The sequence below is a fragment of the Epinephelus fuscoguttatus genome, linkage group LG14, assembly GCF_011397635.1.
Source record: "Epinephelus fuscoguttatus linkage group LG14, E.fuscoguttatus.final_Chr_v1".
NCBI classification, from domain to species: Eukaryota; Metazoa; Chordata; class Actinopteri; order Perciformes; family Serranidae; genus Epinephelus; species Epinephelus fuscoguttatus.
Window position 1 is genome coordinate 4,239,029 of NC_064765.1, and position 26,182 is coordinate 4,265,210.

Consider the following 26,182-nt stretch of genomic DNA (forward strand, 5'->3'; position numbering starts at 1 on the left):
TTGCTGGCTGCACCTCAGTTTGGTTTAAATAAAACAAACCAAAGTGGAAAGAAGCAAAAAACAAACCAGCTGCAACAGAAACATTCAAATGAGGAGCGAGAACAAAACACCGACAGCAGCTGCCAGAGCCAAACAAACCTTAAAGTTAAAGAAAAGGTGAAAATTCTGCAGGTTTAATGTGTAAAATATTTTCTGTAAAATCAGTCTGAGCGAAGCAAAACCAAACCAGCTGAAACATTTAGCTCCACGTCACAGTCTCATTGACATCATTTACACTCTGCAGACATGAAACCGCTGAGAAATATCTCAAGGAGGAGACTTTGTGCAGTTTGAGGTTCATCTGTAAAAAAACTAATCACACAAGGGGCGCCACAAAAAAATAAAACCCTGAGATGCGGATCATCAGCTGAACAGATATATGAACACAGACAAAAAGCACTGGAGCTAAACCAAAGTGACACCGCGGAGCCAAAACACACCAACGCTCAGATTCTGCTGTTAAATCTGACTTTTGTCTGGAAAAAATCTGCAAATATAAGAAAGATAATTCAGCTTTTTGTTTCAGCAGGAAATATTAAATTAAATTAGGTTTAAGATAAAAAGAGAAAACTACACCAGCTGCACCGAAGGAGACAAGAAGACTCGTAAAATCTTTATAATGTGACGAAGTGAAGGGACGAAACACCTTAAAATCCGAATTTTGGTCGAGAAAATCTGCAGAAAATCAAGAATAAATTTCAGCTTTTTGCAGCAGGGTCTCAGATTGATCTGTAAATAACGAGCCACACACACACACACACACGCACACACACACACACACACGGAAACACGACAAGCCGGAGCTGACACAAACACACACCACAGGACAAAGAAAACGCTCACACTCAGAATCAGAATCAGTTTCTGCAGGAAATCAGGAAAAATCTGCGAGTTTGAATTTAAATTTCAGCCTTTTGGACACAATCTGAGGTTTGAGATGCAGAAAGAGGACAAATGCACCAAAACATTCAAACCACAGCAGCGTTTGGGTGAATTCATCTGATGCTGAAACAGCACGTGATGATATTCTGGGTGATTTCTGCACCAAAACACGCACTGAGCGCCGCACTGAGCCGCAGCCTGCAGCGCCTCAGATTTCACTGCTCAAAAGAATAAAATGTCTCACAGTCAGTCAGGCTCCAGCAGCCTGAGCGCGACCTCTGGTTGCATCATTTGACACAGTTTTTCCACCCAGACGCGCGTAAATCTTTATGCGTAAAAGCTTTACGCACACTGCTGCTGCGCATTTTTTTCCCCACCGTGTGTGCGTAAACAACAATAACAAGCCCCCCCCCCCCCCAAAAAAAAACAAAAAACAAAAACATAAACACAAGACACTCACATGCGCGAGAGGGAACATTTCAGGAGAATGTGTTGCTGTTTGAATCATGGTCACGGCCTCCAAAAACCATCTCTGGTGAATTTACCTGATGTTTGCGCTCCATTCAAATATCTGAGTTACACCTGGGAAGCTGCGCAGTGCAGAGCCGCGTTAACAAAGCTCAAAATTTAAGATTAAATCCAGAAAGAGGCAAATTTACTCTGAACTTTAAAGATAATGATTTAAAAAGAAGAATTAAATGTTGCGTTTAAGTACCTGGTGATAAAATCAGTGACAACACGGACGGCAGGAGCAAAAAAAGACAAAAGGATTTGCGTTAGTTATGAATGTAACCTATTCTTTTATTTTTATTTTTTTATGATTAAAACATTTTTTTCTTTTTTTAACTTCTGTAAGCGACAAACACGGGAATAAGAATAAGACCACAATAGTATCACAACCATGAAAAATTGTTTTTAGAGACGACAATTAAAGGACAATCATTCCAAGTAGTATTAGATAATGAGGCATTTTTTCTTCTGTCAAACAAACGGGTCTTTACATTGTTCTTCCTTTTTAGAAAAGAAGCAAAAACCCAAATTCAAATTACAAATAGACATTTACTCTCTCTTTTACTAATTATACAAAAAAATAAAATTAAAAATAAAAAGAAGGAGGCGTGAAGGTCCGTTGTTACCGGCGATCACGTTTACAGTCAGAGAAAGCACATCACAGTCTGCCACCGCGGAAAATATCCATCTGAGAAACGAGACATTTACGCTCAAAATTCTGCGTTAAAATTTGGATTTTTCTGCAAAAATGAGGAGTTAAATTCACGTGTTATCCAACGCACTTCAACACTGAGTCAAAAGCGAGGCGGGTTAAGGCGAGATGCCTCCAACTGCACCAACAGAAAACACGACACCACCAAACTCCATTCAGATTTCCGCTAATTTAAGAAACTAAAAAAAAAATACTGCCGTAAAAATCTCGTTTAAATGGACATTTTCTGCAGTGCGGGAGGCAACAGTTCACCCCTCTATTCACTCACTCACACACTCACTCATTCACTCTCTAATTCCTACTACATTAGGCCTCTGTCAGCTGAATAATGACTAAATTTCCTAAAAACCGATTCTTTGGTCTATAAAAGTACATGAACAGTTTTTAAACTGGGAAATAAAAGAATGGAGGAAATAAACAGCCTCATGGTTTTAACGGCGGGAGTCGCTTAAAAAAACACATTTCACTGTATAGAAAAAAATTAGTGTTTAAATTTTTGTAAAATAAAAATCATTCTCCGCCGCTTCTTTTCTAACCCGCATGATACCTGATAATACTGCAAACATGCGGGCACAAACCGGCTATTAGAGATATTATCATTATTATTATTTTAACGTTTTTTTTAATCTCAAAATTAGACAAAACTATTTTAAATACACATTCTATAAAAAAAGTAATGCCTCCTCCAACAACAACAACAACAACAACAACAACAGAAAAAAAATCAGCCTATCATCGTTCTCTCTGTTTTTTAGCTCAGGTCACATTGCACGTCGCTGACTGACAGTAACTATACAGAGACAAACCCCGGACACTTATAGTAACAGACATTATGTACACAGAAATTAAAACTGCAGGAGAAGATGGAGCAGAAGAAGAAGAAGAGAAGAAGAGAAAGAAGAGAAGAAGAGATAATAATAATAATAATAATAATAATAATATTAAAAAATACCTGGAAACTTCAGGGCTGCTTTCTGTGAGTTTCTCTGCTGCTCTTTTTGTTTTGCAGTTTAAGTCTCTCCTCTTTTTTTCTATAGTAGGTAGTTTATAATAATTTTGTAATTTTTTTTACAATGTAAATGTTCAGTGTAAAATGTTCAACTTACAGTTCCAGTCATTTTCACTCATCAGGAGTGAGTGGAGAGGATGAAGGGATGAAGGGATGGAGGGATGGAGGGTGAGGTAAGGTGGAGGGGTAAAGGTTTTGGGGGTGTTAGTGTATAAGCGGGTTGGAGGTCGACCCCTGGTTTTGATGCGTAAAATAGTCAGACAAACCCCCGGAAAGTCCCGAGGAGAAGGCCGGCAGAGAGCCGGACAGAGCCGGCCTCAGAGAGTCACAGGGCAGCGAGGAGGAGGACGGAGCCTGCGGGGAATTGGAGGCCGAAGCCCGGGCAGCCTGCAAGGAGCCGCCGCTGCCGCCGGACTGCGTGGTCATGGACGGGTGCGGGACGTGGGGGAAAAAGTAACTGGTCTGCCCGGCCAGCAGGTTGACCGAGCACGGGTTCAGGGAGTAAGTGGCCCCGGAGCAAGGCACGGAGAGGCCGCAGGGCACCGCCGAGGCCGCCAGGGCCGCCGCCGTCAGGTGGTGCGTCGCGTAGGGGAGATCCCCGCCGACCAGCCGGTCCATGCTCAGCCCGTTGGAGGACGGGAACGACGAGTGGTTGTTGCCCATGTTCTGGGTGAGCATGGTGCTGTAGGACATGGGGTGACCCGGGTAGCCCGAGGAGGTCCCGTTGTAGCCCAGGGCGCTGCTGGCCCGCGGGTGGTGCAGGGAGAGGAAGGGGGACATGGGCCAGTACAGGGAGCCCGCCCGGTCCATGAAGGTCAGCCCGGAGGTCAGCCGGGCGCCCCGCTTGAAGGCCAGCTTGGCCCGGGACGTGGTGGACCGCCGCCGGAGCTTCCCGGTGGTGCCGCCGATGAAGACGTCGTCGCTGCTGGGGTCCAGCATCCAGTAGTTCCCTTTGCCCGGGTCGTCGTAGTGCCGCGGCACCTTGACGAAGCATTTATTCAAGCTGAGGTTGTGCCGGATGGAGTTCTGCCAGCCCTGCTTGTTCTCCCGGTAGTACGGGAAGTTTTTCATGATGAACTCATAAATGCCGTTGAGGGTGAGCCGCTTCTCCGGGCTCTGCCTGATGGCCATCATTATCAACGCGTTGTAACTAAAAGGAGGTTTTTCGTACTTGCCGCTTTTCTTCTCTCCGTCCTTCCCTCCGGCGCCGCCGTCCCCGTCTTTCCCGTCCTTCTTCTCCTCCGCTTTCTCCTTGTCGTCCGGGCAGCTCTCCTGGCTCGAGGAGTCACTCTTAGGATCCGCTTTGCCGTCCTGCTGCGCGACCGGGAGAGGAGCCTTCTGCTCGGCTTCGTCCGCGCCGCCGGGCCGGTGGTGGTTCTGGTGGTGGTGGTTCTGGTGGTGATGCTGGTTCTGGTGGTTGTTGTTGTCGCTTTGCACGGCCTCGGGCACCAAACTGTTTATACTGAACGACGATTTAGGAATCATTTTCACCTCTTTGCGCTCTCCCATATCCAACATCACCGGGCAATGAGGGGGGAAAATGGCAACGACCAAAAGCGACGAACACAGCTGGGTCTCAATCTGTCCTGTCTCTGCCTGCGAACCAGGACGGGAAGGACGGAAGGGGGGAACGATAGGAAGAAAGAAAGTATAGCCCAACAAACTATTTCATGTTCGGTTTGGGGAGAAAAAAGGAAACACACACACACAACACACATGTACACACACATCGATAGGAGACAGATAGCTGCAATTAATTAGGGAGCCACAGCCACTAAAGCAAGTAAAAAACATTGGTTGGACCTTTCCAGTCCTCAGCCAACCAGGGGAACATTAGTATTAAATATTAAGGCGTCCTCTGCGCCTTCAGCCAATCATGACGCACAGGGAAACACACACATCCACCAATGCCGTGCACGCTGCAAAAAATACCCAACCCTGCCTCTCTTTTATGTCTCATGGAGTCACTAGAAATCTCAATTTGATCAGAATAAACACAAAAATCTGACAGAGTGGATTTTATTTTTTATTGTTTCCGTTTTTTGCCGTTATTGTTTTGCATTTTCGTGTTAAAATTTTTATCTCCACTTGTCATTTTAGCCTCATTTTCAAAACACAAAAACTTGCCTTGTAAAATAAATTCAACTTTATTTGAAAACTGATAATTTTCTGCTTTAATTTTGTGTTTTTCTGATCTTTTTCGGACACAATTGAGACTCTGAGAGAGGCTCACACGCCCAAAACGACTCGCCAACACGGACACTTCTTGCAGCGTGGAAAACACACTCACCCCTATCAACACTCCTTCCCTCACCCCTCCCCTCCCTCCCTCATCCTCTCCCCCACCTAAACTAAAACCGTCGCTGGAAAACACACACCGTGCATGCGTACACCCAAATCCCCGCCGCTCCTCATATTTACACTCCTCCGATTCAAATATTTTCCCCTTCGGCGTCTTCAAAACTGTTTACATCCAGACTCAGAGGGAAAATAAACAGAGGAGAGGGGATCCGGAGGGCACGCGGACACGGTCAGGACACGCGGAGGTGATTTGTGTGTCAGATCGCAGCAGACTGAAACGGCTCAGAAAGGCTACGGGCTGTTTTCTCCAAAGCCGATTCTCCGTGCGTAAAATGCGCGTAAAATGTGCGCCGGAGAGGCGTAAACACGGTGTCGTGTCAGTCTGCAGCTTCCAGGAAGCTTTGTTGGTTTCCTCCCCGGCGGCTTCACGTCGGAGGAGAATTTCAGAAGTGAACCGGAGGCAGAAACACACTCAGTGAATGTTGAATGAATAAAAGAGTGGAGGAGAGGAGAGCTGGAGGCCGCCGGAGGAGACGCGCGGAGATTTTTTTCTTTAAACACCAAAATGTGTCTCCAGCCTTTTTGTACCATGACTGATATTTAAGAAAACATCAATTATATTTATAACATCTAAATGATGATTATTATTATTATAGTTCTAACATGATTTATTTCACTTTTTCTTTCGGAAAACATCTGAACACATTTCATCTTTGACTCTGACGCTTTGGCGATACATTCAAATATTACTACTCGCAGTAAAGCTGCACCACTGCTCCCTCATGCGCTGCTGCTATAATAATAAACACTGAGGTCATAGTCAGAATTATTTATTATTTTGAGGTTTTTATAAACATGATTTTTATCTATTTATATATCCACACCATTAAAATCTAACATTTAGCGTGGTTCCAGTTGATTTTGGACACAATAGATATTTAAATTTCACTCCTGTTACACCAAAAATATTTTACTGAGTCTCGCTTTTCTGCAATAAAACCAAAGTTTACACACAATAATGTTTAATATTTAATAGAGTAAATAAAATATAAATAATTCAGGTAACTAAAGCAGCTGTATTGTTGGTGTCTCGTTGTGTTGGGGCTGAAAAAAACAATATTCCTGCTACACTAATACTATCAGTGCTGCCACTACTTTGTCACTGCTGCATGTTTTTAATGACATGTAAGGATAATATAAGGAGTATTAAATGTTACAACAGCTGCTGTTGACAGTATTTGTACATAGAAATGTTATGTTTACCCCCCGGACTGTGAACATGTGAGCATCAATAAGTAAAACTGATGTTTCTCCTCAAATATAAAATGTTTTATATTAACACAATATTTTATATTTAGTTTCTGTTATTAGTCCCTGCTACATTGAGACTGCAGTACTCCCCCCTCACTTACTGCTGCCGGGGTGATAACATGTGTAGTAATACTGCTTACTGTTACAGTGCTGACAGTGTTACTACAGTTCTGTTACTATCAGCCGACTGACATCACTGAGTTACTCTGTAGAGCCTGCTGCGCCAACACAGTCCTGCACGTATGTGACCAAACATGAAACATCACCCATGTTGTTGATTCATAAAAAAAAGAAGCAGTGAACTCTACAAAATAAAAGCTTCTCAGAGGAAGATGCAGCAGGTGCAGCTTCAGGTTTTTGAGTCTGTGAGTTTACTGAACTCTTTAAAGGCGGGCTGAGCTTCAGAGAGACTCCACATGAGGACTGAAACAATCCGGACTGTCGCTGATAAACAACAAAAACACGGGACCGTTTGAGACTCTGATTCTGAGGCAGATTAGAAAAACTCCAACAGAGTTAATTCAACACTCTGGAGATTTTCCTGTGACTCAGTGATTTGAAATCACCTGGAAATGTGCCAACACGGAGAGAAAGACGCAAAGTGTTTCCTTCCAGAGAGGCGAAAATGTGACAGAAAAAAAATCCCCCTAGTCAGAAACCAAACATTTCCTCCAGTTTAACAAACTAAACAAAGATTATTTTTTGAGTTTCTGTGGGAAACTTTTCCCCCGGAGGAGCAGCTGAGGCTCGTCTTTTACGCACCGAGACACCGAAGCGTCACTGAGCTCCACACATGTGGGTTTATTTTCTCTCAGCAGGTCTGAAGGCTGCACATCACACAAATATCATCATAATAATACATGTGGAAATAAGTCAGGTGGAGGCGGAGCAACAAGAGAGAATTATTTACATAAAATAATGATTTTGGGTCAGTTTGCAGGAGTTTGACGCGTTGCAGAAACAGAAAATACCACATTTACGAAAAAATACAGTGAAATTACCGGAAACTGTGTTTGTCTGAAGCTTTTTAAGCATTTGTTCTCTTTGGGTTCGTTTCTGTTTTATTGGTTTGTTTCATGCTTTTTATCATCAGGACATTTTCACAGTAAGAAAACATTTAGCTAAAATTTATTAAGGTTCATGTGAGCTCTAATTTTAACTTTTATTTTAGGAAAAATGGGATGAAACAAGGTACAAACCAGCGAGCCGACACCGGATATCAGGACAGAAAAATATTTTGCAGAAATTCAGTTATTATAGTTTATTATTGGGCTGAATGCTGAATAAAATAGGCTACATTAATAATAATAATTAACACAAAAAACCCCCACTTTTTTGTTCCCTTTTCCGGAGCTTTCAGTCACATATCGTGGCCTTCAACGGCGCAGTGTCAGCTGAAAGCTCCTCCAAAAAGTTCAGACTATTATCTCCGAATGTAAGACATAATAACAATAATAACAATAATAATAATAATAATGATGATATTTTTTTCTTGTGTAAAAACGCGTCCCGATGCGCATTTTGCGTCCCTAAAGTGAATCTTCTTTGTTGTTGTTTTTCTTTGTGCTTTTATTTTGATGGGGAACTTTTAACTTGCTGTTTGTTTGTCAGCTTCTCTGTGACTCACTGAACTAAACATACTGCTTGCTTGTTTGTTTGTTTGTTTGTTTGTTTGTTGTTGTTGTTAGTTTGCTCACAGAAGCTGAGGATGTGAGCGGAGTTTGGACCGTTCACCGGCTCTGCTTATATGTTTTCTGCAGCGCGTGCGTGCGCGCCGAGGACTGCGCAGCATCCAAACAGGACTGAGGAGGAGGAGGAGGAGGAGGAGGAGGAGAAGGAGGAGGAGGAGGAGGAGGAGGAGAGAAAAAAACAGCCTCAGAGAGAAACCCTGAAACAAACCGGAGCTTTTTTATTTCACCTGCAGGTTGGTGATGAATCGTTTCTGTTTCCGGTCTGATTTCATGATCTTAAGATTTGTTTTTCTTCAGACTGAACCTTTAAAACAAAAAGCAGCAGGTGGATCTATCAGAGGAAGGCTGGGTGAAGAGGAGGCTTGGGAAAAGAAAAATGTGGATATAAAGATGAGCTTTCGCTGCACCTCAGATCAAACTACACTCAGTTCATTTTGCTCAGAATTATAAAACAAGTTTAAACAGCGGTGTGAAGCAGCAGAGATGGCTGAGAGAGGTCGCCTCCTTTGTTGCCCAGCTACAGACTGACCTGACTCCACTGTGTTTCCTCTGAATTTTAAAGCAGACAAACAGCTGGTGTGTCTAATCAAACCAAACTCAGTTCATTTTCTTCTGATTTTAACAATACTTTAAAAGCTTGTATGTGCAGTGTGACTCCATAAGAAAGAGCCTGACTGTCCTGCCTCACCCACCAGTAACCAACAGGGAACTCAAGTCACACCAACCAGACTCCATTCATTTTCTTCTGAATTCTACAGCATGTTAATGCTCAAAAAAGGATGAGAGGTTGAGTTCTGCCTCTTTCGGTGAGCTACTGTACCAACAGTGACGTCAGGTGAAACCAGACCAGATTATAAGGTCATTTTCCTCAGAATTCTATAATGTGATATCAATGCTGAAAAGAGCCATTTAAAGCACGGCTCTTTGTCTCTTTTGATTGGTCAACTAACGACTGGGACTTCAAATCAAACCAGACTCAGTTCTTTTTTTTCTGAATTCTACGCCACATTTAAAAGCTCAGCTGCAATGTGACTTTTGCAGACTGTACGAGAGCTGACAGAGGAGGCAAGAGAGTCAAACAAACGTCAACCAGCGCAAACCAGACTCCACTCATTTTCTTCAGAATTTAAGAAAATGGTTAAACGCCCAAAAAAGGGTGAGAAAGGTTGACTCTTGCCATTTTCAGTTGGTCAACAAACAGCAAGGAGTTCAAACCAAACCAAACCAGACTCCATTCATTTTTCTCTGGATTTAAGAACATGTCAAAATGCCATAAAAATGTCGAGCGCGGTGATTTTGGTTGGTTGATCAATAATGAGGACTTCAAACAGAACCAAATCAGACTCCATTCATTTGTTCTGACTTTTAAAACACATTTAAAGGCTCAGATTTGCAGTGAAGGGCCAAACACAGGTTGACCGTTGCCTCTTTTGTTGGCTAACCACCAACTGTGACATCAAGCCAAAGCAAGCCAGACTCCATTCATTACTTCTGAATTTAAGACAATGGTCAAACAGCCAAAAAAGGATGAGAAAGTTTGACTCTTGCAATTTTTAGTCGGTCAACAAACAACAAGGAGTTCATTCAAAACAAACCATCAAATCAAGTCCATTCACTTTTTTTTCTCTGAATTTTAGAACACAGTTTAATGCCCAGAAATGGACAAGAGCGGTTAGGTCCTTCATTTTTGTTGATAAACTAACAATTGAAGGTTCAAATCAGCCTGAACCAGACTCCATTCATTTTTCTCTGGAATTAAGAAGATGTCAGAATGCCATTAAAAAGATGAGAGCAGTTGACTCTTGCCGATTTTGGTTGGCTGATCAATAATGACGAGTTCAAACAGAACCAACCCAAACCCCATTTAGTTTTTTCTAACTTTTAAAACACATTTAAAAAAGGTACAGATTTGCAGTGCCAAGGGTCCAACAGAGATTGACCTTTACCTCTTTTGTTTGCTAACCACCAACTGTGACATCAAGCCAAACCAGACCAGACTCCATTAATTTTTTTCTGACTTGTAGAGCAGTTTCAGCATTTGATTTCTTCAGAAAAAAGTTATGGCGACAAAGGTCTGCTGACACACAAGTAAAGTTGGAACTAAACTTCCTCCTGAACGTGACTGAAGAGGAGTTTACCTCCACCAGCTGTTTTTATTTTCAGTCTGTCTGATATGAGTCGATGATATTGAAGCCTATAAGCAAACATCATACATGTACATCCTCCAGCTGTCAGCGAGGCGACACACTTGTTACAGTTTATTTGCAGATTTGAACACTTTTTATTTAATAGCCTACAATAACATGCTTCATGCTCAGAGATCTTCATTTAAAGGTGAGTTAATTTACAGGTTGTACACAGCGGACTTTACTGACTGTTGAAAGTAATAAAAAATGCAATTATCACTGAAAGCTTTTATTCCGTGACATATTTGTGTTTGAACAAGAAGATGATTTTTAAATTCAATCAGAGAGAAAGAAACATGAAGGCGACCTCTGACCTCCATCATAATCAACATCTCAGCTATCGCTCCAGGCAAAGATTTATTCTATTTTCAAGGGTTTTAATGGAACATCTGTTTTAACTTTTCGTTCATTCATCCCGTCAGCTCCACACCAACTGGTGATAATTTTATCTGCCATGTTTAATCAACCCGACGCCTGTTTCAGATCTGATTCTTACGCAGAAAGAAAAAGTGTTTTACAAGGTTTAAAGTTCTGGTCTGTGACAGAGACGTTTGATCCAGATGTGAAACAGACTGTTAGTTTTCACTCCTGCAGAACATCTGCTGTTTTTCTCCTCTCAGCCTGAAACACAGCAGCGTTTAATTCAGCAGAGACGTCAATATCGATCAATGAAGCCGAACGAGGGGCTGATCAGGAAGGTGTCGAAGCTTTAAGGGGTTCTAGAGCTTCTTTAGGGGGTATTCCAGCCCAGTCGCCAGAGGAAAATGTTGCTATTGTTCGTTTCTGAAAACTGGTAATTCAATGTTTCTAACATGACGAACAAACAACAGCAAACCCGGCTGTGATTTAGCAGTCATAGCTGTTTCCAGCGGGCCTTAAGGAACCAAACATGGCTGGTTTTCTGCAACCCGTCACTGTTTTTCCAGAAGAGATAGTGCCACACAAAGCAGTTATTTACAGACATCGCCCTCAAATGTGGGTATCCTGGGCCAAAACAACATTTTTCCAAACCATAACCAAGTGGTTTTTGTGTCTGAACCTAACCACATGTTAACCATGGATGGATTAATGAATGGGCCTACTTGGCACAGGTCAAGGGGCCCAGAGTGTTAGGGAGGGCCCCTGAGCTTCACTTGCAAACTGTCAAATGTCAAATTAATATGAACTAACCAGGAAGAGACTCAAGATGACCACAGAGACACAGAGAGACGCAAAATGACCTTAATATGACACTAAATCATGTCGAAGAGACCCACGTAGACACAAAACCACATAAAGATGCTTAATGACAACAAAGAGACGCAAAACATCACAAAGTCTGTCCTATTAAGAGGTGGTGGGGCCCTTTGCATTTCTGTGCCCAGGGGCCCATTGTTTCATAATCCACTTATGGCGTTTACAACAGTGTTGTTAAAATATAAAGTTAATGTATCCGTTACATAACAATGTACAAATGTTACGTATCTGTAGACACGGACAATGTCAACATTGTTTCTTGCAGTTGGGTTGCATATTTGCAAGTTCTGGGGGGTATCAAGTGGCCTTTAAGGGGTTTGTTAGGGTGTTCTGGGAGTTCTCAACAGCGTTCTGGGGTTCTTAAGTCAAATCTGATGTTATTAATGGGTTCCTGTGTCTATTAAACTGGTTCCAGCAGCACTTCCGTAAGAAAGTGGCAATAGATCTTGGTAGTTTGTAGCTGCTTTCAAAGGTTTTAACGATGTTCTCAAGCTACCTTAGGTCAGGGGTGATGCATTATTCAGGGAATTCCTGTGGTTCCTGTAGCCTTTAAGGGTTGTTTTTAAGGGAGGTGGCAATGGATCTTAGCCCACAGTCACTTAAGGATGTTCTAAAGCTACCTGAAGGAGGCAATGTGTTATTAAGGGGGTTCCTGCCATTCTTCAAGGGGTTTCAGGGGGGCATTTAGGTTTTGTGGGGTTCTTAAATAAAATCTAATGTTATTAATGGGTTCCTGAGACTATTAAACTGCTTCCAGCAGCCCTTACATTCTTAAGGAGATGGCAGTGAATCTTGGTTGGTTTGTAGTCACATTCAAGGGTGTTCTAAAGCTACCTACAGGGGACTATGGGTTCCTCTAAGGGTTTCTAGAGCCCTTTTGTTTTTGGGGGGAGTTCTTAATGGAGTCCCACTGGGTCATTACACAGGTCTGGAAGGAGTTCCTAGAAGTTCTCGCAGGGTTTTGGAGGTTCGTGAGTAGTTGTAGCTGCTGTTAACATGAGTTCTTGAGGAGGTTCTACTAACTCTTAAGGAGGGTGTAAGGGGAATCAACAAAGTCTAAGAGGGTCTATTAGGTTATTAAGGAGTTCCTGACGTTTTAAGGGGAATGTAATAGCCCCTAAGGGGTTCTTTGGTTTGTGAGATTTGGTTTTTAAGGGGAGTTCTAGAAGTTTACATGGGGTTTGGGGGTTCCTGGGGAGTTCTAGGAGATTTTCAGGAGTATTTACAAGTTCCTATGAGGTTCCTAAAGTATTTAGCAGATTGTTAAGGAGTTTCTAGGAGTTATTAAGGAAGTTTCTTTTTCTTGCTTTTAAGGGGCTTTGTTGGGGTATTTAGGAGGCTCACTGGGGTTGCTGCTGCTTTGAAAGGTTTTATTTGTTCTTAAGGGAGATCTTAAGGTGTTTGCAGGCTACGGGGATTCGAGGAAGATTATGGGACTCTATGGGAAGGTTTATTAAGGTAACTATACCGTTTTTAAGGGGCTTTAGACATCCTCATATTTTGGTGTGTGTTTTTTTTTTAACTCTTAACAGAAACAAAAACCTTCATCCTGCTTTCACCTGTGACCTTTGACCTCTGCTCTGTCAAGTGTTCCCTTAAACCTGCACGGGATGAAGGAATGAAGGGATCAAAGGATGAAGCGATGAAGGAATGAAGGAATGAAGGGATGAAGGCGGTTAATCTGCAGCATGTATTTCCTGTGAGTGTGAATGTTTGAACACAGGGACGCTGAGTGATTTCTCAACACGCCGGCTGCATGTAAACAGCCGCACTGTTATTATTATTGGCTTTAAGGCTCAGAGGGAAGTTGTGAGCAAATAAATCAGAGGGATCAACAGCAGACACAGAGGAAGAAGAGAGAGGAGGAGGAGGAGGCGGCTGAGAGGAGGGCAGAGGGCGCCTCCCAGCGGCCGAAACAGGAACTTCACCAACATGATTTACATCCAGTTTTTGATCCACTGTTTGTTCTTGTGTGGCTCTTTCTACAGTTTAATTGGATTTAATCTGGATGGATTAAATTTAAAATAAACTTATTGTCTTTCAAGGATCGAGGGAGGGAAACAGAAATTATTTACCATAAATAACTTTTTGAGAGTACAACAACAGATGAAGATCTGTTTTTATCAAGTTAAAAGATAAATCTGCTTTCAGTTTTTATGTGTTTTATTAAATACAACATAACATCCGTGTTAGAAACAGCTCAAACTGTCAGATCAGACGCGTTAAAGGAGCGAAATCAAACCGCACACAGACACTGAAATTCTTAATTATTAAGTTATTTCCTCTGTTTAAACGGAATCCTGATAATATTCATCTCAAAGTGACATTTCATCGCAGTTCATATATTTGCAGTGTTTTCTTCAGGTGATATGATGTCCTCATGTCATTGTTTCAGTATTTAAAATCATTTCTGTTGAACGTGACGTAATGTGTCTTTATTATCTACTTATAAACTAAAGTTTATTAAAACTTAAATGATTAGAAACAAAAAACTGTCCGATAAAAATAAGATAAGAGAACGGTGAGTGTGTCGATGTGTTTAATGTGTCGATCAGTGCTGCAGCTGTTCCTAAACTGGACCGACACACTCACATTATATTCACGGTTCTGGTGGATTTCTCTGTAAATAGTTTCCTGGTTTCTACCGTTTTTTCCCCCCGTTAAAGGGTTTTTTGGGGAGTTTTCCTTATCCGCTGTGAGGGTCCAAAGGACAGAGGGATGCTGTAAAGCCCTGTGAGGCAAATTGTGATTTGTGATATGGGCTTTATAAATAAATAAAATTGATTGATTGATTGATTGATATAATTCTACATAACCTCAGAACAAAATTCATCGTTTAGTTTTCATTTAACTTTTTTGTTGCTTTAAATCACATTAAAATAAATCAATGATAAACTGAGATTTTATTTTTTGAAGATTTCATTTATAAAGCATTTTCGGTTTTTTTGGTTTTTTAAAAAAAAAAAAAAAAAAAAAAACATTTCACTTTTATATTCTGCTGCGGACAGAAAGCTGCAGAGCTTCATCACGGAGGAATCAAATAAATAATGTGCAGTATGAAGCTTCAGTCCTGTCTCACTGTAAAAAATAAAAATGTGATGATGTCCTTTTGTTCTTTTTGGATAAGCCCAGACACGATGTGTCCGGAGCTGTGTGGACACACTGAACTGGTTAAACTGTGTTTTTTCTCCTGCAGCAGCTTCAGAAATCAGACAGGTCTGTCTCTGAGCTCCTGCTGCTTCTTTTCTTTCTGCCGCCGTGAGCTGAATGTTGAAGCGCGAATCAGACGGAGGCCTGGAGGGACAAATATGTGTCCAACACCACAGACAGAGCCCGAGGACAGAGACTGATGGTTCTTCCGTTTATTTATGTACTGGAGCTGACACACACAAGAATCAAAACTGATTCATAAAGCAACATTTAATACTTAAAACCCTCAAAATAAACCTTTAGTTTACACTTAAATTTGTAATAAGGGACATTGATGTACCTTTAACACAGTCAGATGTTATCTAAGGGAAATTTAAGACTTACTTTTCGTTGCAATAAAGGACATTAATGCACCTTATACACGGTCTGATTTAGTTAAGGGGAAATTTAAGACTTAATGTTGATTTGTAGTAAATGACATTAATACACCTTAAATATAGTCAGACTATTTAAGGGGAATTTAAGAATTAATTTTGATTTGTTGTAAAGGATATTAATGCAACTTGAACACAACGATTATTTAAGGGAAATTTAAGAATTAATTTTCATTTGTAATAAAGCACATTAATGCACCTGAAACACAGTCGGATCTTATTTAAGGGACACTTAAGACTTGATTATGATAATAGGCCTAAATGACATTGTTATACCTTAGACGTCGGTTATTTGAGGGGAAGTTAAGTCTTTCAATGCACCTTAAACACAATCAGATGTTATTCAAGGGAAATTTAAGACTTAATTTTTATTTGTAATAAAGTCTTTAACACAGTAAGAGGTTATTTAAGGGGAATTTAACGTTTAGTACACTTAACACATATTTTCAATTGCAATAAAGGACACTGATGCACCTCTTAGACAAAGTCAGAGTACATTTAAGGGAAATTAAAAACTTGATATAAAGGACATTGATGCATCGTAAACACAGAGGTTATTTAAGGAAAATTTAAGACTTATTTTGTGTCTTATTAAAGGTCAGAACGGACTCACTCACCACCTCGAAGTTTCTGACTGAACTCACATTACTTTGAAGGAGATATCAAAGGTTTATTAAAAGGCTTTTAATAGGTAAAATAAACTTGTGTTGCTTCCTGGTGTAACTGGTGCTTATTAACCCTATTTCGGTATTTTTTTATTTCACTATTGTGTGTCTGAATCCTATCTTCCCTCCTTTAATTCTTCAGAATGGAAACACGTCCACTTTACAGCCCTCTGTGTTCTGGAAAGCGACTTTTATTTTTTTTAAAGATGATTTTAAATTAAAACTGCGCTTCGCATTAAAACGAAAAAACACAATATTAATAATATACATAATATTAAAGGGCTAAACATCAGCTGGCTTGACTCAGATCATTTTTCTCAGATACATTTGGGATCTTTAACACGTTTGTGTCTCAATATTCACATTAAAATGTTCAGTATATTAATTTGTACTCCTGTTGTTGTGACCAGTTTCTGTTGTGAATATTAAGTGTTAATTTAAGTGTGTTTGATGAGTTAAAGTGACGTATTTTACTTTAACAGCACCAAACACTGATGCTGAGGTTGTGAAATTGATTTTACATCTCTAAACTTTATCTGCGAATCTGAATAGGAACCGAACCAACAATCAGCTCCAGCGGTGAACACATGAATCCATGGCTGGGATTATTAAATAAGGAGCAGAAGATGAGGGTGAATCCTCGGAGAGAGGAGCACAACTTCCTGCTGCCCTGCCTGCAGCACAAAAACAAGCAGGAAAATCATTAGCTGTGTTGGCGCCGCAGGGTTAATGGTTCAATCAATGTCAAGCGCTGAAAATAAACTTGTGAACCGGACAATCTGCCGGCTGGAGCCCGAACACTCAACCCGAGAGCTCCGGGAGGAGAGCCGGCCCATTACTGCACCGACAGCGACACCGTGAGGCCGGCAGGGGGAACTACACCCCGGGACCAGCAGGCACCACACACACACACACACACACACACACACACACACACACACACACACACACACACACACAGGGGTTATGAGGATGTTCTGAAGCTACCTTAAGAGGACTGTGGGTTATTTACGGGGTTCTTGTGGTTCTTCTAAGGGTTTCAGGGTTCATTTTGGGTTTTAAGGTATCTATAAGTCAAATCTAATGTTATTTAATGGGTTATTTTAGGTATTTAACTGCTTCCAGCAGCCCTTAAGCATTTTCTTACATTCTTAAGGAGGTGGCAGTGGATCTAGGTTGGTTCAATGTCACTTCCAAGGTTTATAAGGATGTTCTAAAGTTATCTTAAGGGCACTATGGGTTATTTACAGGATTCCTGTGGTTCTACTCAGGGTTTCAAGAGCCCTTTTGGGTTTTGAGGGGTTCTTAAGTCAAATCTAAGGTTATTAATAGGTTGTTGTGGCTATTAAACTGTTTCCAGCAGCCCTCAAGGGTTTCCTTAAGTTCTTAGGGAGGTGGCAGTGGATCTAGGTTAGTCAAGTGCCAGGGATTCTGATGATTTACCACAGCTACCTTACGGGAACTACCTTACTACCTTACTATCATTTACAGGGTTCCTGTGGTTCTTCTAAGGGTTTTAGGGGGGCATTTTGTTTTCTGGCATGTTCTTAAGGACATTCCAGTCTGTCTTTACACAGGGTTGTGAGGAGATCCTATAAGTTCTCACAGGGTTTCAGGGGGCCCTTAAGAAGGGGTGTCAAAGTCTAAGAGGGTCTATCAGGTTATTAAGGGGTTCCTGACCTGTGGTTTTAAATGGGCTGTAGCCCCTATAGGTTTCTTAGGTTTGTAAGGGGGGTTCTAGAAGATCACATGTGGTTCTTGGGGAGTTCTGGGAGATTTTCAAGGGCATTCACAAGTTCCTATGGGTTCCTAAAGGATTCTGCAGATTGTTAAGGAGTTTCCAGGAGTTATTAAGGGAGTTTCAGGGTCTCTTTAAGGGGCTTTGTTGGGTTATTGAGGGGACTCATTGGGGCTCCAGCTGCTTCGAAGGGTTTTTCTCGAGGGTTTTAAGGGATTTTATTTGTTCTTAAGGGAGATCTTAAGGTGTTTGCAGGGTACTTAAGAGGCTACAGGGTTTTGAGGAAAAATATAGGACTTTTTAAGGTATACTTAAGTAGCAATACGGATTTTAATTGGGATTTAGGCATCCTCATATTTTAAAGTTTGTTTTTTTAAACTCTGAACAGAAGCCAAAACCTTCATCCTGCTTTCAACTGTGACCTTTGACCCCTGCTCTGTCAAGTGATTCCTTAAACCTGCACAAGGAATGAAGGGATTAAATTAGTTTGTGAGATGAAGTGCTGGTGGAGAATCCCCCACACCCCCCGACAAAGGTCCTGACTGAAACGGCAGCTAGCAGTGTCAGGGGGAAATTAAGGAGGACAAGAACTAAAGTTAAGGCGGCAAAAGTCCAGGTGGGGCAGGTGGGAGGGGTGGTGGATGGGTCCAACAACCACAGACTTTTACCCAGAAGGTCTGTCTTTGTGTCCTGTAAGATTATAAAGCCAACCCGTTCTTTTTTCCTAAACCCAACTGTGTTTGTTGCTGAAGGAAAAAATATGTCAATTTGTGGTGTTACACCAATGTAGTGCTTTTATTTTGAAAGAGACTGTATGCAAACTGTACATTTCATATATATTCATATATACATTTCATATGTGGATGTGGGAAGTCCATGACCAAACGTGGACATGTGACAAGGTCACAGTGAGGATGTGTTGGCCATTTTGGAAAAGTGGCCAGCAACTCAGTGTTCTGCTGAGTAAAATGACTGTTTTTGTGGGTTTGGTGGCTTTGATATAACAGCTTCAATTCCCTGATGAAAAGACTGTCTGACGGCAGGAAAAAACAATGAAAATATTTACTTAGGCTGCTGTCAGCCCTAGAGTGGTCTCCTCTGGTCTGAATCAGGGACTCATGTTGTTCCAAAGTTGTATAATTGCCTAGAGTTGGTTGGTGTTCTCACGGCAGCATTTACAAGAGGACCAGATCAAATGCCTTGTGTGAGAAAGCTGCTCTTGATTGGTCAGAATTTCCATGTGGGAAAAATCCAGGAAGTAAAGCAAAGTTGAAGAAGAGTACACTTGCAAGATAAATGTGACACTTTCTAATGTCACAATGGAGGGACAACTACGCAGGTTGATTTTAGCGCTGCTCATCGTGGACTATATTGCTGTCATTGTTCATTTTAGTCAAAGCATACAGTTTGAAAACGAGGCAAACGCGGCTCCAACTAGAAAACAATGTTTTGATGCATTGGATGTGCTGAATGTGCATATTAAGGCAGTACAGGAGGAGGTGCACATTAATAATCCTCCAGGACTGTAACATGCTCATGTTTAACCCAAACAATGTGTCATGTGACTGCAGTTGCTTCACATCCAGGTCGGGACACCTTCTCACCACAAACCAACCGCACCAGAGTTCCTTTGGAACCGGACTGAGACCACCTCTTCAAGAAGGTCTCGGTCCGGTTGTTTTGGTGCACACCTGAGTGTGATTGCTGTGTTCACACCTGCCCAAACAAACTGCACTGAGGGGACAAACCAACTTGAGTTCCATTGAATCGAACCAAACAGGGCAGGTGTGAAAGCAGCCTTAAACTGACGGACTTTGTTTTTTTTTTGGGTGGGCTTCTTTTGAGGAGGCGAACAAACTCATAAAGGCAGCGTTTGATTTTATGTACGTGACACAAGGATACCAGTGCAGACCTGCTGCATATCAAAGTCTCAGCAGATAAGATTAAATTATTGTAAATTTAAGACGACCGCACTCACTGTGGACTCTTTCAGACAGCTGACCTTTGACCTCGGCATCACTGAGAGCGAAATGGAAACTGTGGACAGTCACACTGGATCAATAAACCAATAAACTGATGGTGTTTGAACACAACACGCACAGACCTCCTCTGAGAGGATAAAACCAGACTCAGGAAGTCGACGACGAACTGTGGAAATATTTAATTCAAACATTCAGTGCAGTTCAATCAGATTAATGAGTTTAGTTCATCTGTGAAATGTTTTCCATAATCTACATTATAGATGCAGAAACCTCACAGTAATCAATCAAATGATTATTGGTTAACACCAAAATATGAAGAGTTTTAATTTAAAACAACGTCGTCCTAATCCGCTGTGCAGCAACATGATGAAACGATGACGTCACATGTTTATGATTCAGTCTGTGTGAATGACTCTCACTCAATCACCTCAATTGGCTTTAATTTCCCAAAACCTGAATGAAGTGTTTGAACTCCTGATTTCTCTCAGTCGTCTTAATCTGACTCATTATTTTTAATGATTGACTTATTGATCTGCCTGAATGGAGGAGGCGATGATTCTGAAGATGTTTGGATTTGTTGCTCATTAATAAATAAACGGCGTTCGTTTCTAAAAACACTGAGTCATTAACCAAAGTTCATCTTTTTAAAAAATCACGAGCGTAGTCTGTTAACGTTCCATCGATGTCTCATGAGACCTTTTCTGCTTCTAAATGTGACAAATTTGTTTGAATGGATTTGCTGTTGATCAGTTTTCAAAAGGTGGAGAGCCGAACTCTTCAAATGGAGTCACTTCAGACTGTTTTAGATCCAGAACGTGAGCAGAGGTGAAGAGAATATTAACAGGCGTCAGATGCGACATCCGACTGTTTCATCAACAAAACAACCTGGAGCTGTTTCCACAAAGACTGAAGATCAAACTGATTCACAAACACACGTCTGAATTCAGTTGTTCCACAAAGTTCTTGTTCCTGACTTTCTGAAGTTTGACCATCGACCCTGAAAAAATTGAAACTTTTCTCATACCAGCTGACCCAGCGGCTGCTATTAAGAGTCGCCATGGAAACAATAGTTAGGTATGAGTGACTGTTACCATGGAAACACTGTTGAAGTGCGTCCCATTTAGGCCCTGATCACAAAGGAAGCGTTTTAGCAGCTGGAGGCGGCTTTTTGGGGCTTTTACGTTACGACGCACCTCGCGTTTCCGTGCTCAAAGTGCCTGCCGTTTTTGCCAGAGCACTCTGAATTCTTTGAGTTGAAAAAACATCAACTCAGAGCGGAAAAGCACCTTACGTCATCTCTTTTCCCCGTTGTCCAATGGGATGATTGGAGAGGCGGGCCTTGTGTGGTGGTCACGACAACAAGTGTAAACAATGGAGGAGAAACTGGTGGTAGTGGTTGCTGGATACCCAGAGCTATACGACCCGATGATTGGTTGTCAAACTGCCCCTGAGTCATCCTAAAATACACCTGTAAACGTCCATGATGGAGGAGAAGCTCCTGGACCAACTGGTGGTACTCCCCATGATCCAGCCTCTTTTTTAGGGTCTCATGTACCCACACAGATCTCTGTTTATCTGCTGACAGCCTCTCACCCTCAACCAGAGCTACAGACAGCACCCTCTGCCTCAACATGGCAGCAGCTACACACTGATTACTGTTAAATAAATAAAATAAATAAATAAATAAATGTTAGATTGATTCACATCACACATCACTCATGGCATTCAATTTTTTAAAAAGGCAGTGTGGTGCGCTTTGCATTGTGCAATCTGCAAAACACTTCTGTGTGATCGGGTCCTTAAAGGACAACTTAGGTATTTTTCAACCTGGGCCCTATTTCCCCATGTGTATGTGTGCGTATGATTCATAGGTACAACTCGTTTTAAAATTGGTTCAGTATTGAGGGAGCTGGATGCAGCTGGCAGCTGCGAGGTAGCTATGGGGGCAAATGCGTCCTGTATAAGTTTGCGCATTAAAAGTGTTTTTTTTCCACCACTGAGCGGTTCAGATCGCCAGTGCTATCTCTGTAAATAGCATACTAAGCGTTTCCCTGACCCTTCACTTCCTCTGGGCTGTGTGACGTCGTCTCGCGAGAGCTTTGCTCCACTGTGTCTGTAGCTCTCTCTACTCGTGGGACAGCCGTTTTCTTGAGGAAGAGGTGTTTCGGGATTGGATGTCTTCTCTTCTTCGGCTGGCAGTAGTCATCTTGGGAGAAGTGAGCACTGCAGACCCGATGGTCTGCAAGGCGCAGTGTCTGGACAGGAGTGTTAGCATCCATTTGTAGCACAACTAGCCACAACTTCAGCATCTCGCCGTCCGACAAAGGCAGCCTATGAAAGCTGTACGGGGTGTTGCGCGACATCCTGTTCTTGCAATTCGAATAAGCACAAACACGAACCATTGTTTTCAATCGATGCAGTAAAACTCTCAGCTGTACTCCGGGACAACCAGCGCCACTCTGAGCGGCACTCTGCATGGCTCCTCTGTTTTCTTCCGGCAACAAGCAAAGCTCTCACGAGATGACGTCACAGCCCAGAGGTAAGGGAAACGCTTAGTATGCTATTTACAGAGATAGCACTCGTGATCTGAACCGTCAGTGGCGATAAAAAGCACCTTTAATAAGCAAACTTATACGGGACGCATTTGCCCCCGTTACCGTTTTAGCTCGTTTCGCGGCTCCCGGCTGCATCCGCCTCCCTCAATACTGAACAATCAATTTTAAAACGAGTTGTACCTATGAATCATACGCACACATACACATGGGGAAATAGGGCCCAGGTTGAAAAATACCTAAGTTATCCTTTAACCCAACAACTAAAAGTGTTTGCTTGAGTAAAACCGGAGGTCTCTTCCTGGAGCTTTTAACTGCATCTCTTGGTCTTCCTCAGTGGAAAGAACTCCACTGATCTGGGAGATGTTAGCAAGTGGACCTCGAGTTTAGATTAGCGCTGGCAAACATTTAATTTTTTCAAATCACTAAATTTCAATAGTTCATTCATGTTTAAAATCCCATGATTTAGCAACAGTTTTGAAGTCCACGTTAACAAAGTGAAGAAATTCTTGTTTTGACTGGAAATCAAATACATGCAAAAAAAAGTACTTTATCATCTTGACTTTTATTATTTCAAATCAATGATTCACTTCTAAAACAGTGTGGTAAAAGCAAAGGAGTGTGATGTCCAATCAGTGTCAACATAAATCTGATGACTCACTGACATTCAATGATCCCTGGTTAATGCTCCAGCATCTGCACTTTTCAGGTGTTCCAGTTTGGTTGCTTTCTCTGATTCAAACAGGTCCTGTATGTGTTAAACCTTTGCTCCCTCTAATGGTGTATGACTGGTGACAACATGCCGACCTGAGGACGTCCCTTGGACCCGAGTCTTCCATGATGTTGACTTGTCTCTCTCAGTTTCCACCTGTTTAGCTGTGCTGTAGTTAACTTCTTCAATTTAGTGTCTGCGGTGATTATCTCATTCCAAAATAGTGCTTTGCTGGCTTTGGCGATGTGATGACCCGCTGACATCGGTCTGATTAGCTGCACCTGTGAGCTCAGCTGTAGGTGGAGCTCAAACTCAAAGTACTTCGGTGATATTTTAAATTTTGTTTGACATAAGGTGCAGATTACTGTTAGGGTTGGGTACCGAAACTCAGTGCCAATATGGCATTGGTTCCTATTTGAGCGGTGCCTACCAGACAGAATCAGGACACACATCTAGGTGCCTCATTTAGGCGCCAAGATGTGCGTAGCGAGTGTGTGGCTATGAGAGAAAGAAAGCGTGTGTGTGACGGCACAGAGAGTATGACGTTTTGTCCACTTCATATGTAGCTCCGCCCATCTGGTGGCACTTTTGACATTACTACAGTAACATTTTGGCTGGCACATGAACAGACACAGTGACTGAAATAATAATAATAATAATAAAACAATAAAGAATAACCCGATGACATCACACTGGTCGTGAAAGACAACCAGCAATGATTGGTGTGGACCAACGTGTAGCCTGTCATGTCTGTCACATCGCGATTAACGCTGACAGCCGTAGTTGAGACTTAATTGTGCATCTGTTTAATTGGTGCTCAGAGTTTTAGATTTGTTTATTTCTGGGATTCTAATTTTCTTATCGCTCATTTTTAGTCACTATATTCTTCATTTCCTGTGAGGCACTTTAATCAAAGCACTTTGTCAGTAAAACTGTTTCACTTGGCATCGTTAAGGCTTTAATGTCGCCTCCTCTGGTGTCCTGCCTGTAAACCTTATTACACCAGTATTACTGTCTTTGTCACCTGCACCATTTGGCTTCCCTGAATGAAGCACAGTAACGGCTGGATTGATTGAGTCATTACAGTTTTACTTCTTGGTGAAAAACTTCCTGAAGACGCTCCTCCTTGACTTGCTCATGTTGTCGTCTGTTAGCTGGGGGGTCACGGTGGAGGGGTGCTGGGTGTCGGAGGGTGGAGGAGGAGGAGGCACTGAGGGGGGCTGGCTTTGACGGCTCTGTGGACCTGCAGTGTCATAAATCACAGATTCATTCACATGCTAACAGATAATCCAGTCGTTAGCATTAAACAACATGCTAACGTGCTGTGTGTCAACTCACCTGCCGTCCCGACCTCCCCTTCATCTGGGTAGCGGTGTTTGTTATAGTACGTGTGGGGGGGTTTGGGAGGAGGTTGGCTGTCTGTGGATGATTGTCTCTCCAGGCTCTCAGCCCTACTGTTGAGCAGTTTGGTGGAGGCCGAATCATCCGGAGCCTCGGCTAACTTCTCCAGACTCAGGTTGACTGATGACGCTCTCCTAAATGATGACAACATCCTGGTGTTAATGTTGGAGCTCTGATTGTGTACAAAGTGTTTACAGTCTAACTGCTGCTCATCAAACCACTGAAGTTCATCTCTGTGTCCACGTTAGCTTAGCTTAGCACGAAGACAGGAAGCAGGGGGAAACTGCTAGCCTAGCTACATCAAAAGTGAAAACCCACTCCAGATTCAAGTCTGTCTGATTTAAATGTTTGTTTACTGTCAGGACAGACTGAACTCAAAACTTTAAGTTTAGTACAGCACAGTAATATGAAAGTTTTAAAAATAAATGTGTCACATGACCCTTGTATGACAGGAATTTTATGTCAGTTTAACATAACTTTTTTGTTGTTGTTTGAGCTTGCGATTTACGATGAGACAGACGAAACTGTTTTAGAACGTCACAGAGAAAAGTAGCAGCAGTGTGAAAATCAGAACGCAAGTCGTTCATATCATGGCATCAACGGCATATCATGTCTAGTCGTTGACTAGACATGATATGCCGTTTCCTGGTGGTCACTTCCTGTGAACCAGCAGCTTTTTACAACGTTGCAGAACGGAGCTTTTCAACTAGTTGCCTGTTTCAACTCGTCTTGTTGCAAATGTTTGTCAAAGTGTCAAAGAAAACTGAAAATCTTAATGTCTGACAAGCTGGAAGCAGCAAATGTTTCTATTTTCATCTAAAAATGACTAAAACGATTATTTGATTACTAAAATATTTGCCGTTTAATTGTCTGTTGATCAACTAATAGATTAATTGTTGCTGCTCTACAGTAAAATATATAAAGATAAAGTGACAAACACTGCGACACTGACTGCTGCTAAAGCCCAACACGTCTCCTTTTCCATTTCAGCACCTGTTAAATAAAGATGCAGAAATCATTTTATTAATGTATTTTATGACTGCTGCAGTCATGTTGCCTCTGCAGACCTGCACACTTCATCTCCCTGCTGCAAACCAAACCAGATGTAAAAGCTGACAGCTGAATGGACCCGCGGCTGTGTCCTGTGCCACCGTGTGTTTTTCCACCATTGTGCGCCCGCTGAATGTAATTCACCTTGTCAAAGTATCTCATTAAAGGAAAAATCCTGCCGGCAGGGAGTTTCATTTCTGTGGCCTCTCGCCCACCTGAGAGGTGCCCCGTGTCCCCACAGTGCACAGTGTGAACAGGTGAGATGTGAAAGTCAAATTACCTGAGGCCGGTTGAAAGAAACACGTTCAGTCTGAAACTCCATCAAACACTTCAGCCGCTGACAGACAGACGAATGGACGGATGCCGGGTTTGACTCCATAACCAGAAAACTAGTCGCACAGTGCGTCTGTGTGCGCGTTCGATTCATAGAATCATTATGAGACGTTGAATTCTTTAAATCAGGAGAAATTCAGTCAAAGCAGCAGCGAAATGATAAAATATTGATGAATTAAACCTTGATTCCAAAACTACACCTGTAGCTCAGACTATCAGACCTGGCAGTGAACTCATGGTGGAATTCTTTCATCAGACATTTACTGACATTAATTACTTCATACTGTA

General features: G+C 42.0%; 2 protein-coding genes across 2 annotated transcripts in view; both read right to left on the bottom strand.

The window, feature by feature from the left end:
• Positions 1–1,790: 1,790 nt before the first annotated feature.
• On the bottom strand, positions 1,791–4,942 carry foxg1a (forkhead box G1a). The gene has a single exon (XM_049596134.1). The coding sequence runs from the start codon at positions 4,668–4,670 to the stop codon at positions 3,357–3,359; it is 1,314 nt and encodes a 437-aa protein (XP_049452091.1). The 5' UTR covers positions 4,671–4,942; the 3' UTR covers positions 1,791–3,356.
• Positions 4,943–23,558: 18,616 nt separating this feature from the next.
• Positions 23,559–26,182, bottom strand: part of sptbn5 (spectrin, beta, non-erythrocytic 5) — a 60,594-nt gene continuing 57,970 nt past the window's right edge. The window contains exons 79-80 of the mRNA XM_049596068.1: positions 24,449–24,645; positions 23,559–24,353 (exon numbers count right to left, since the gene is read on the bottom strand). Coding sequence (XP_049452025.1) covers positions 24,199–24,353; positions 24,449–24,645 — 352 coding nt within the window. The 3' untranslated portion in view covers positions 23,559–24,198. The remainder of the gene's footprint in view (positions 24,354–24,448; positions 24,646–26,182) is intronic.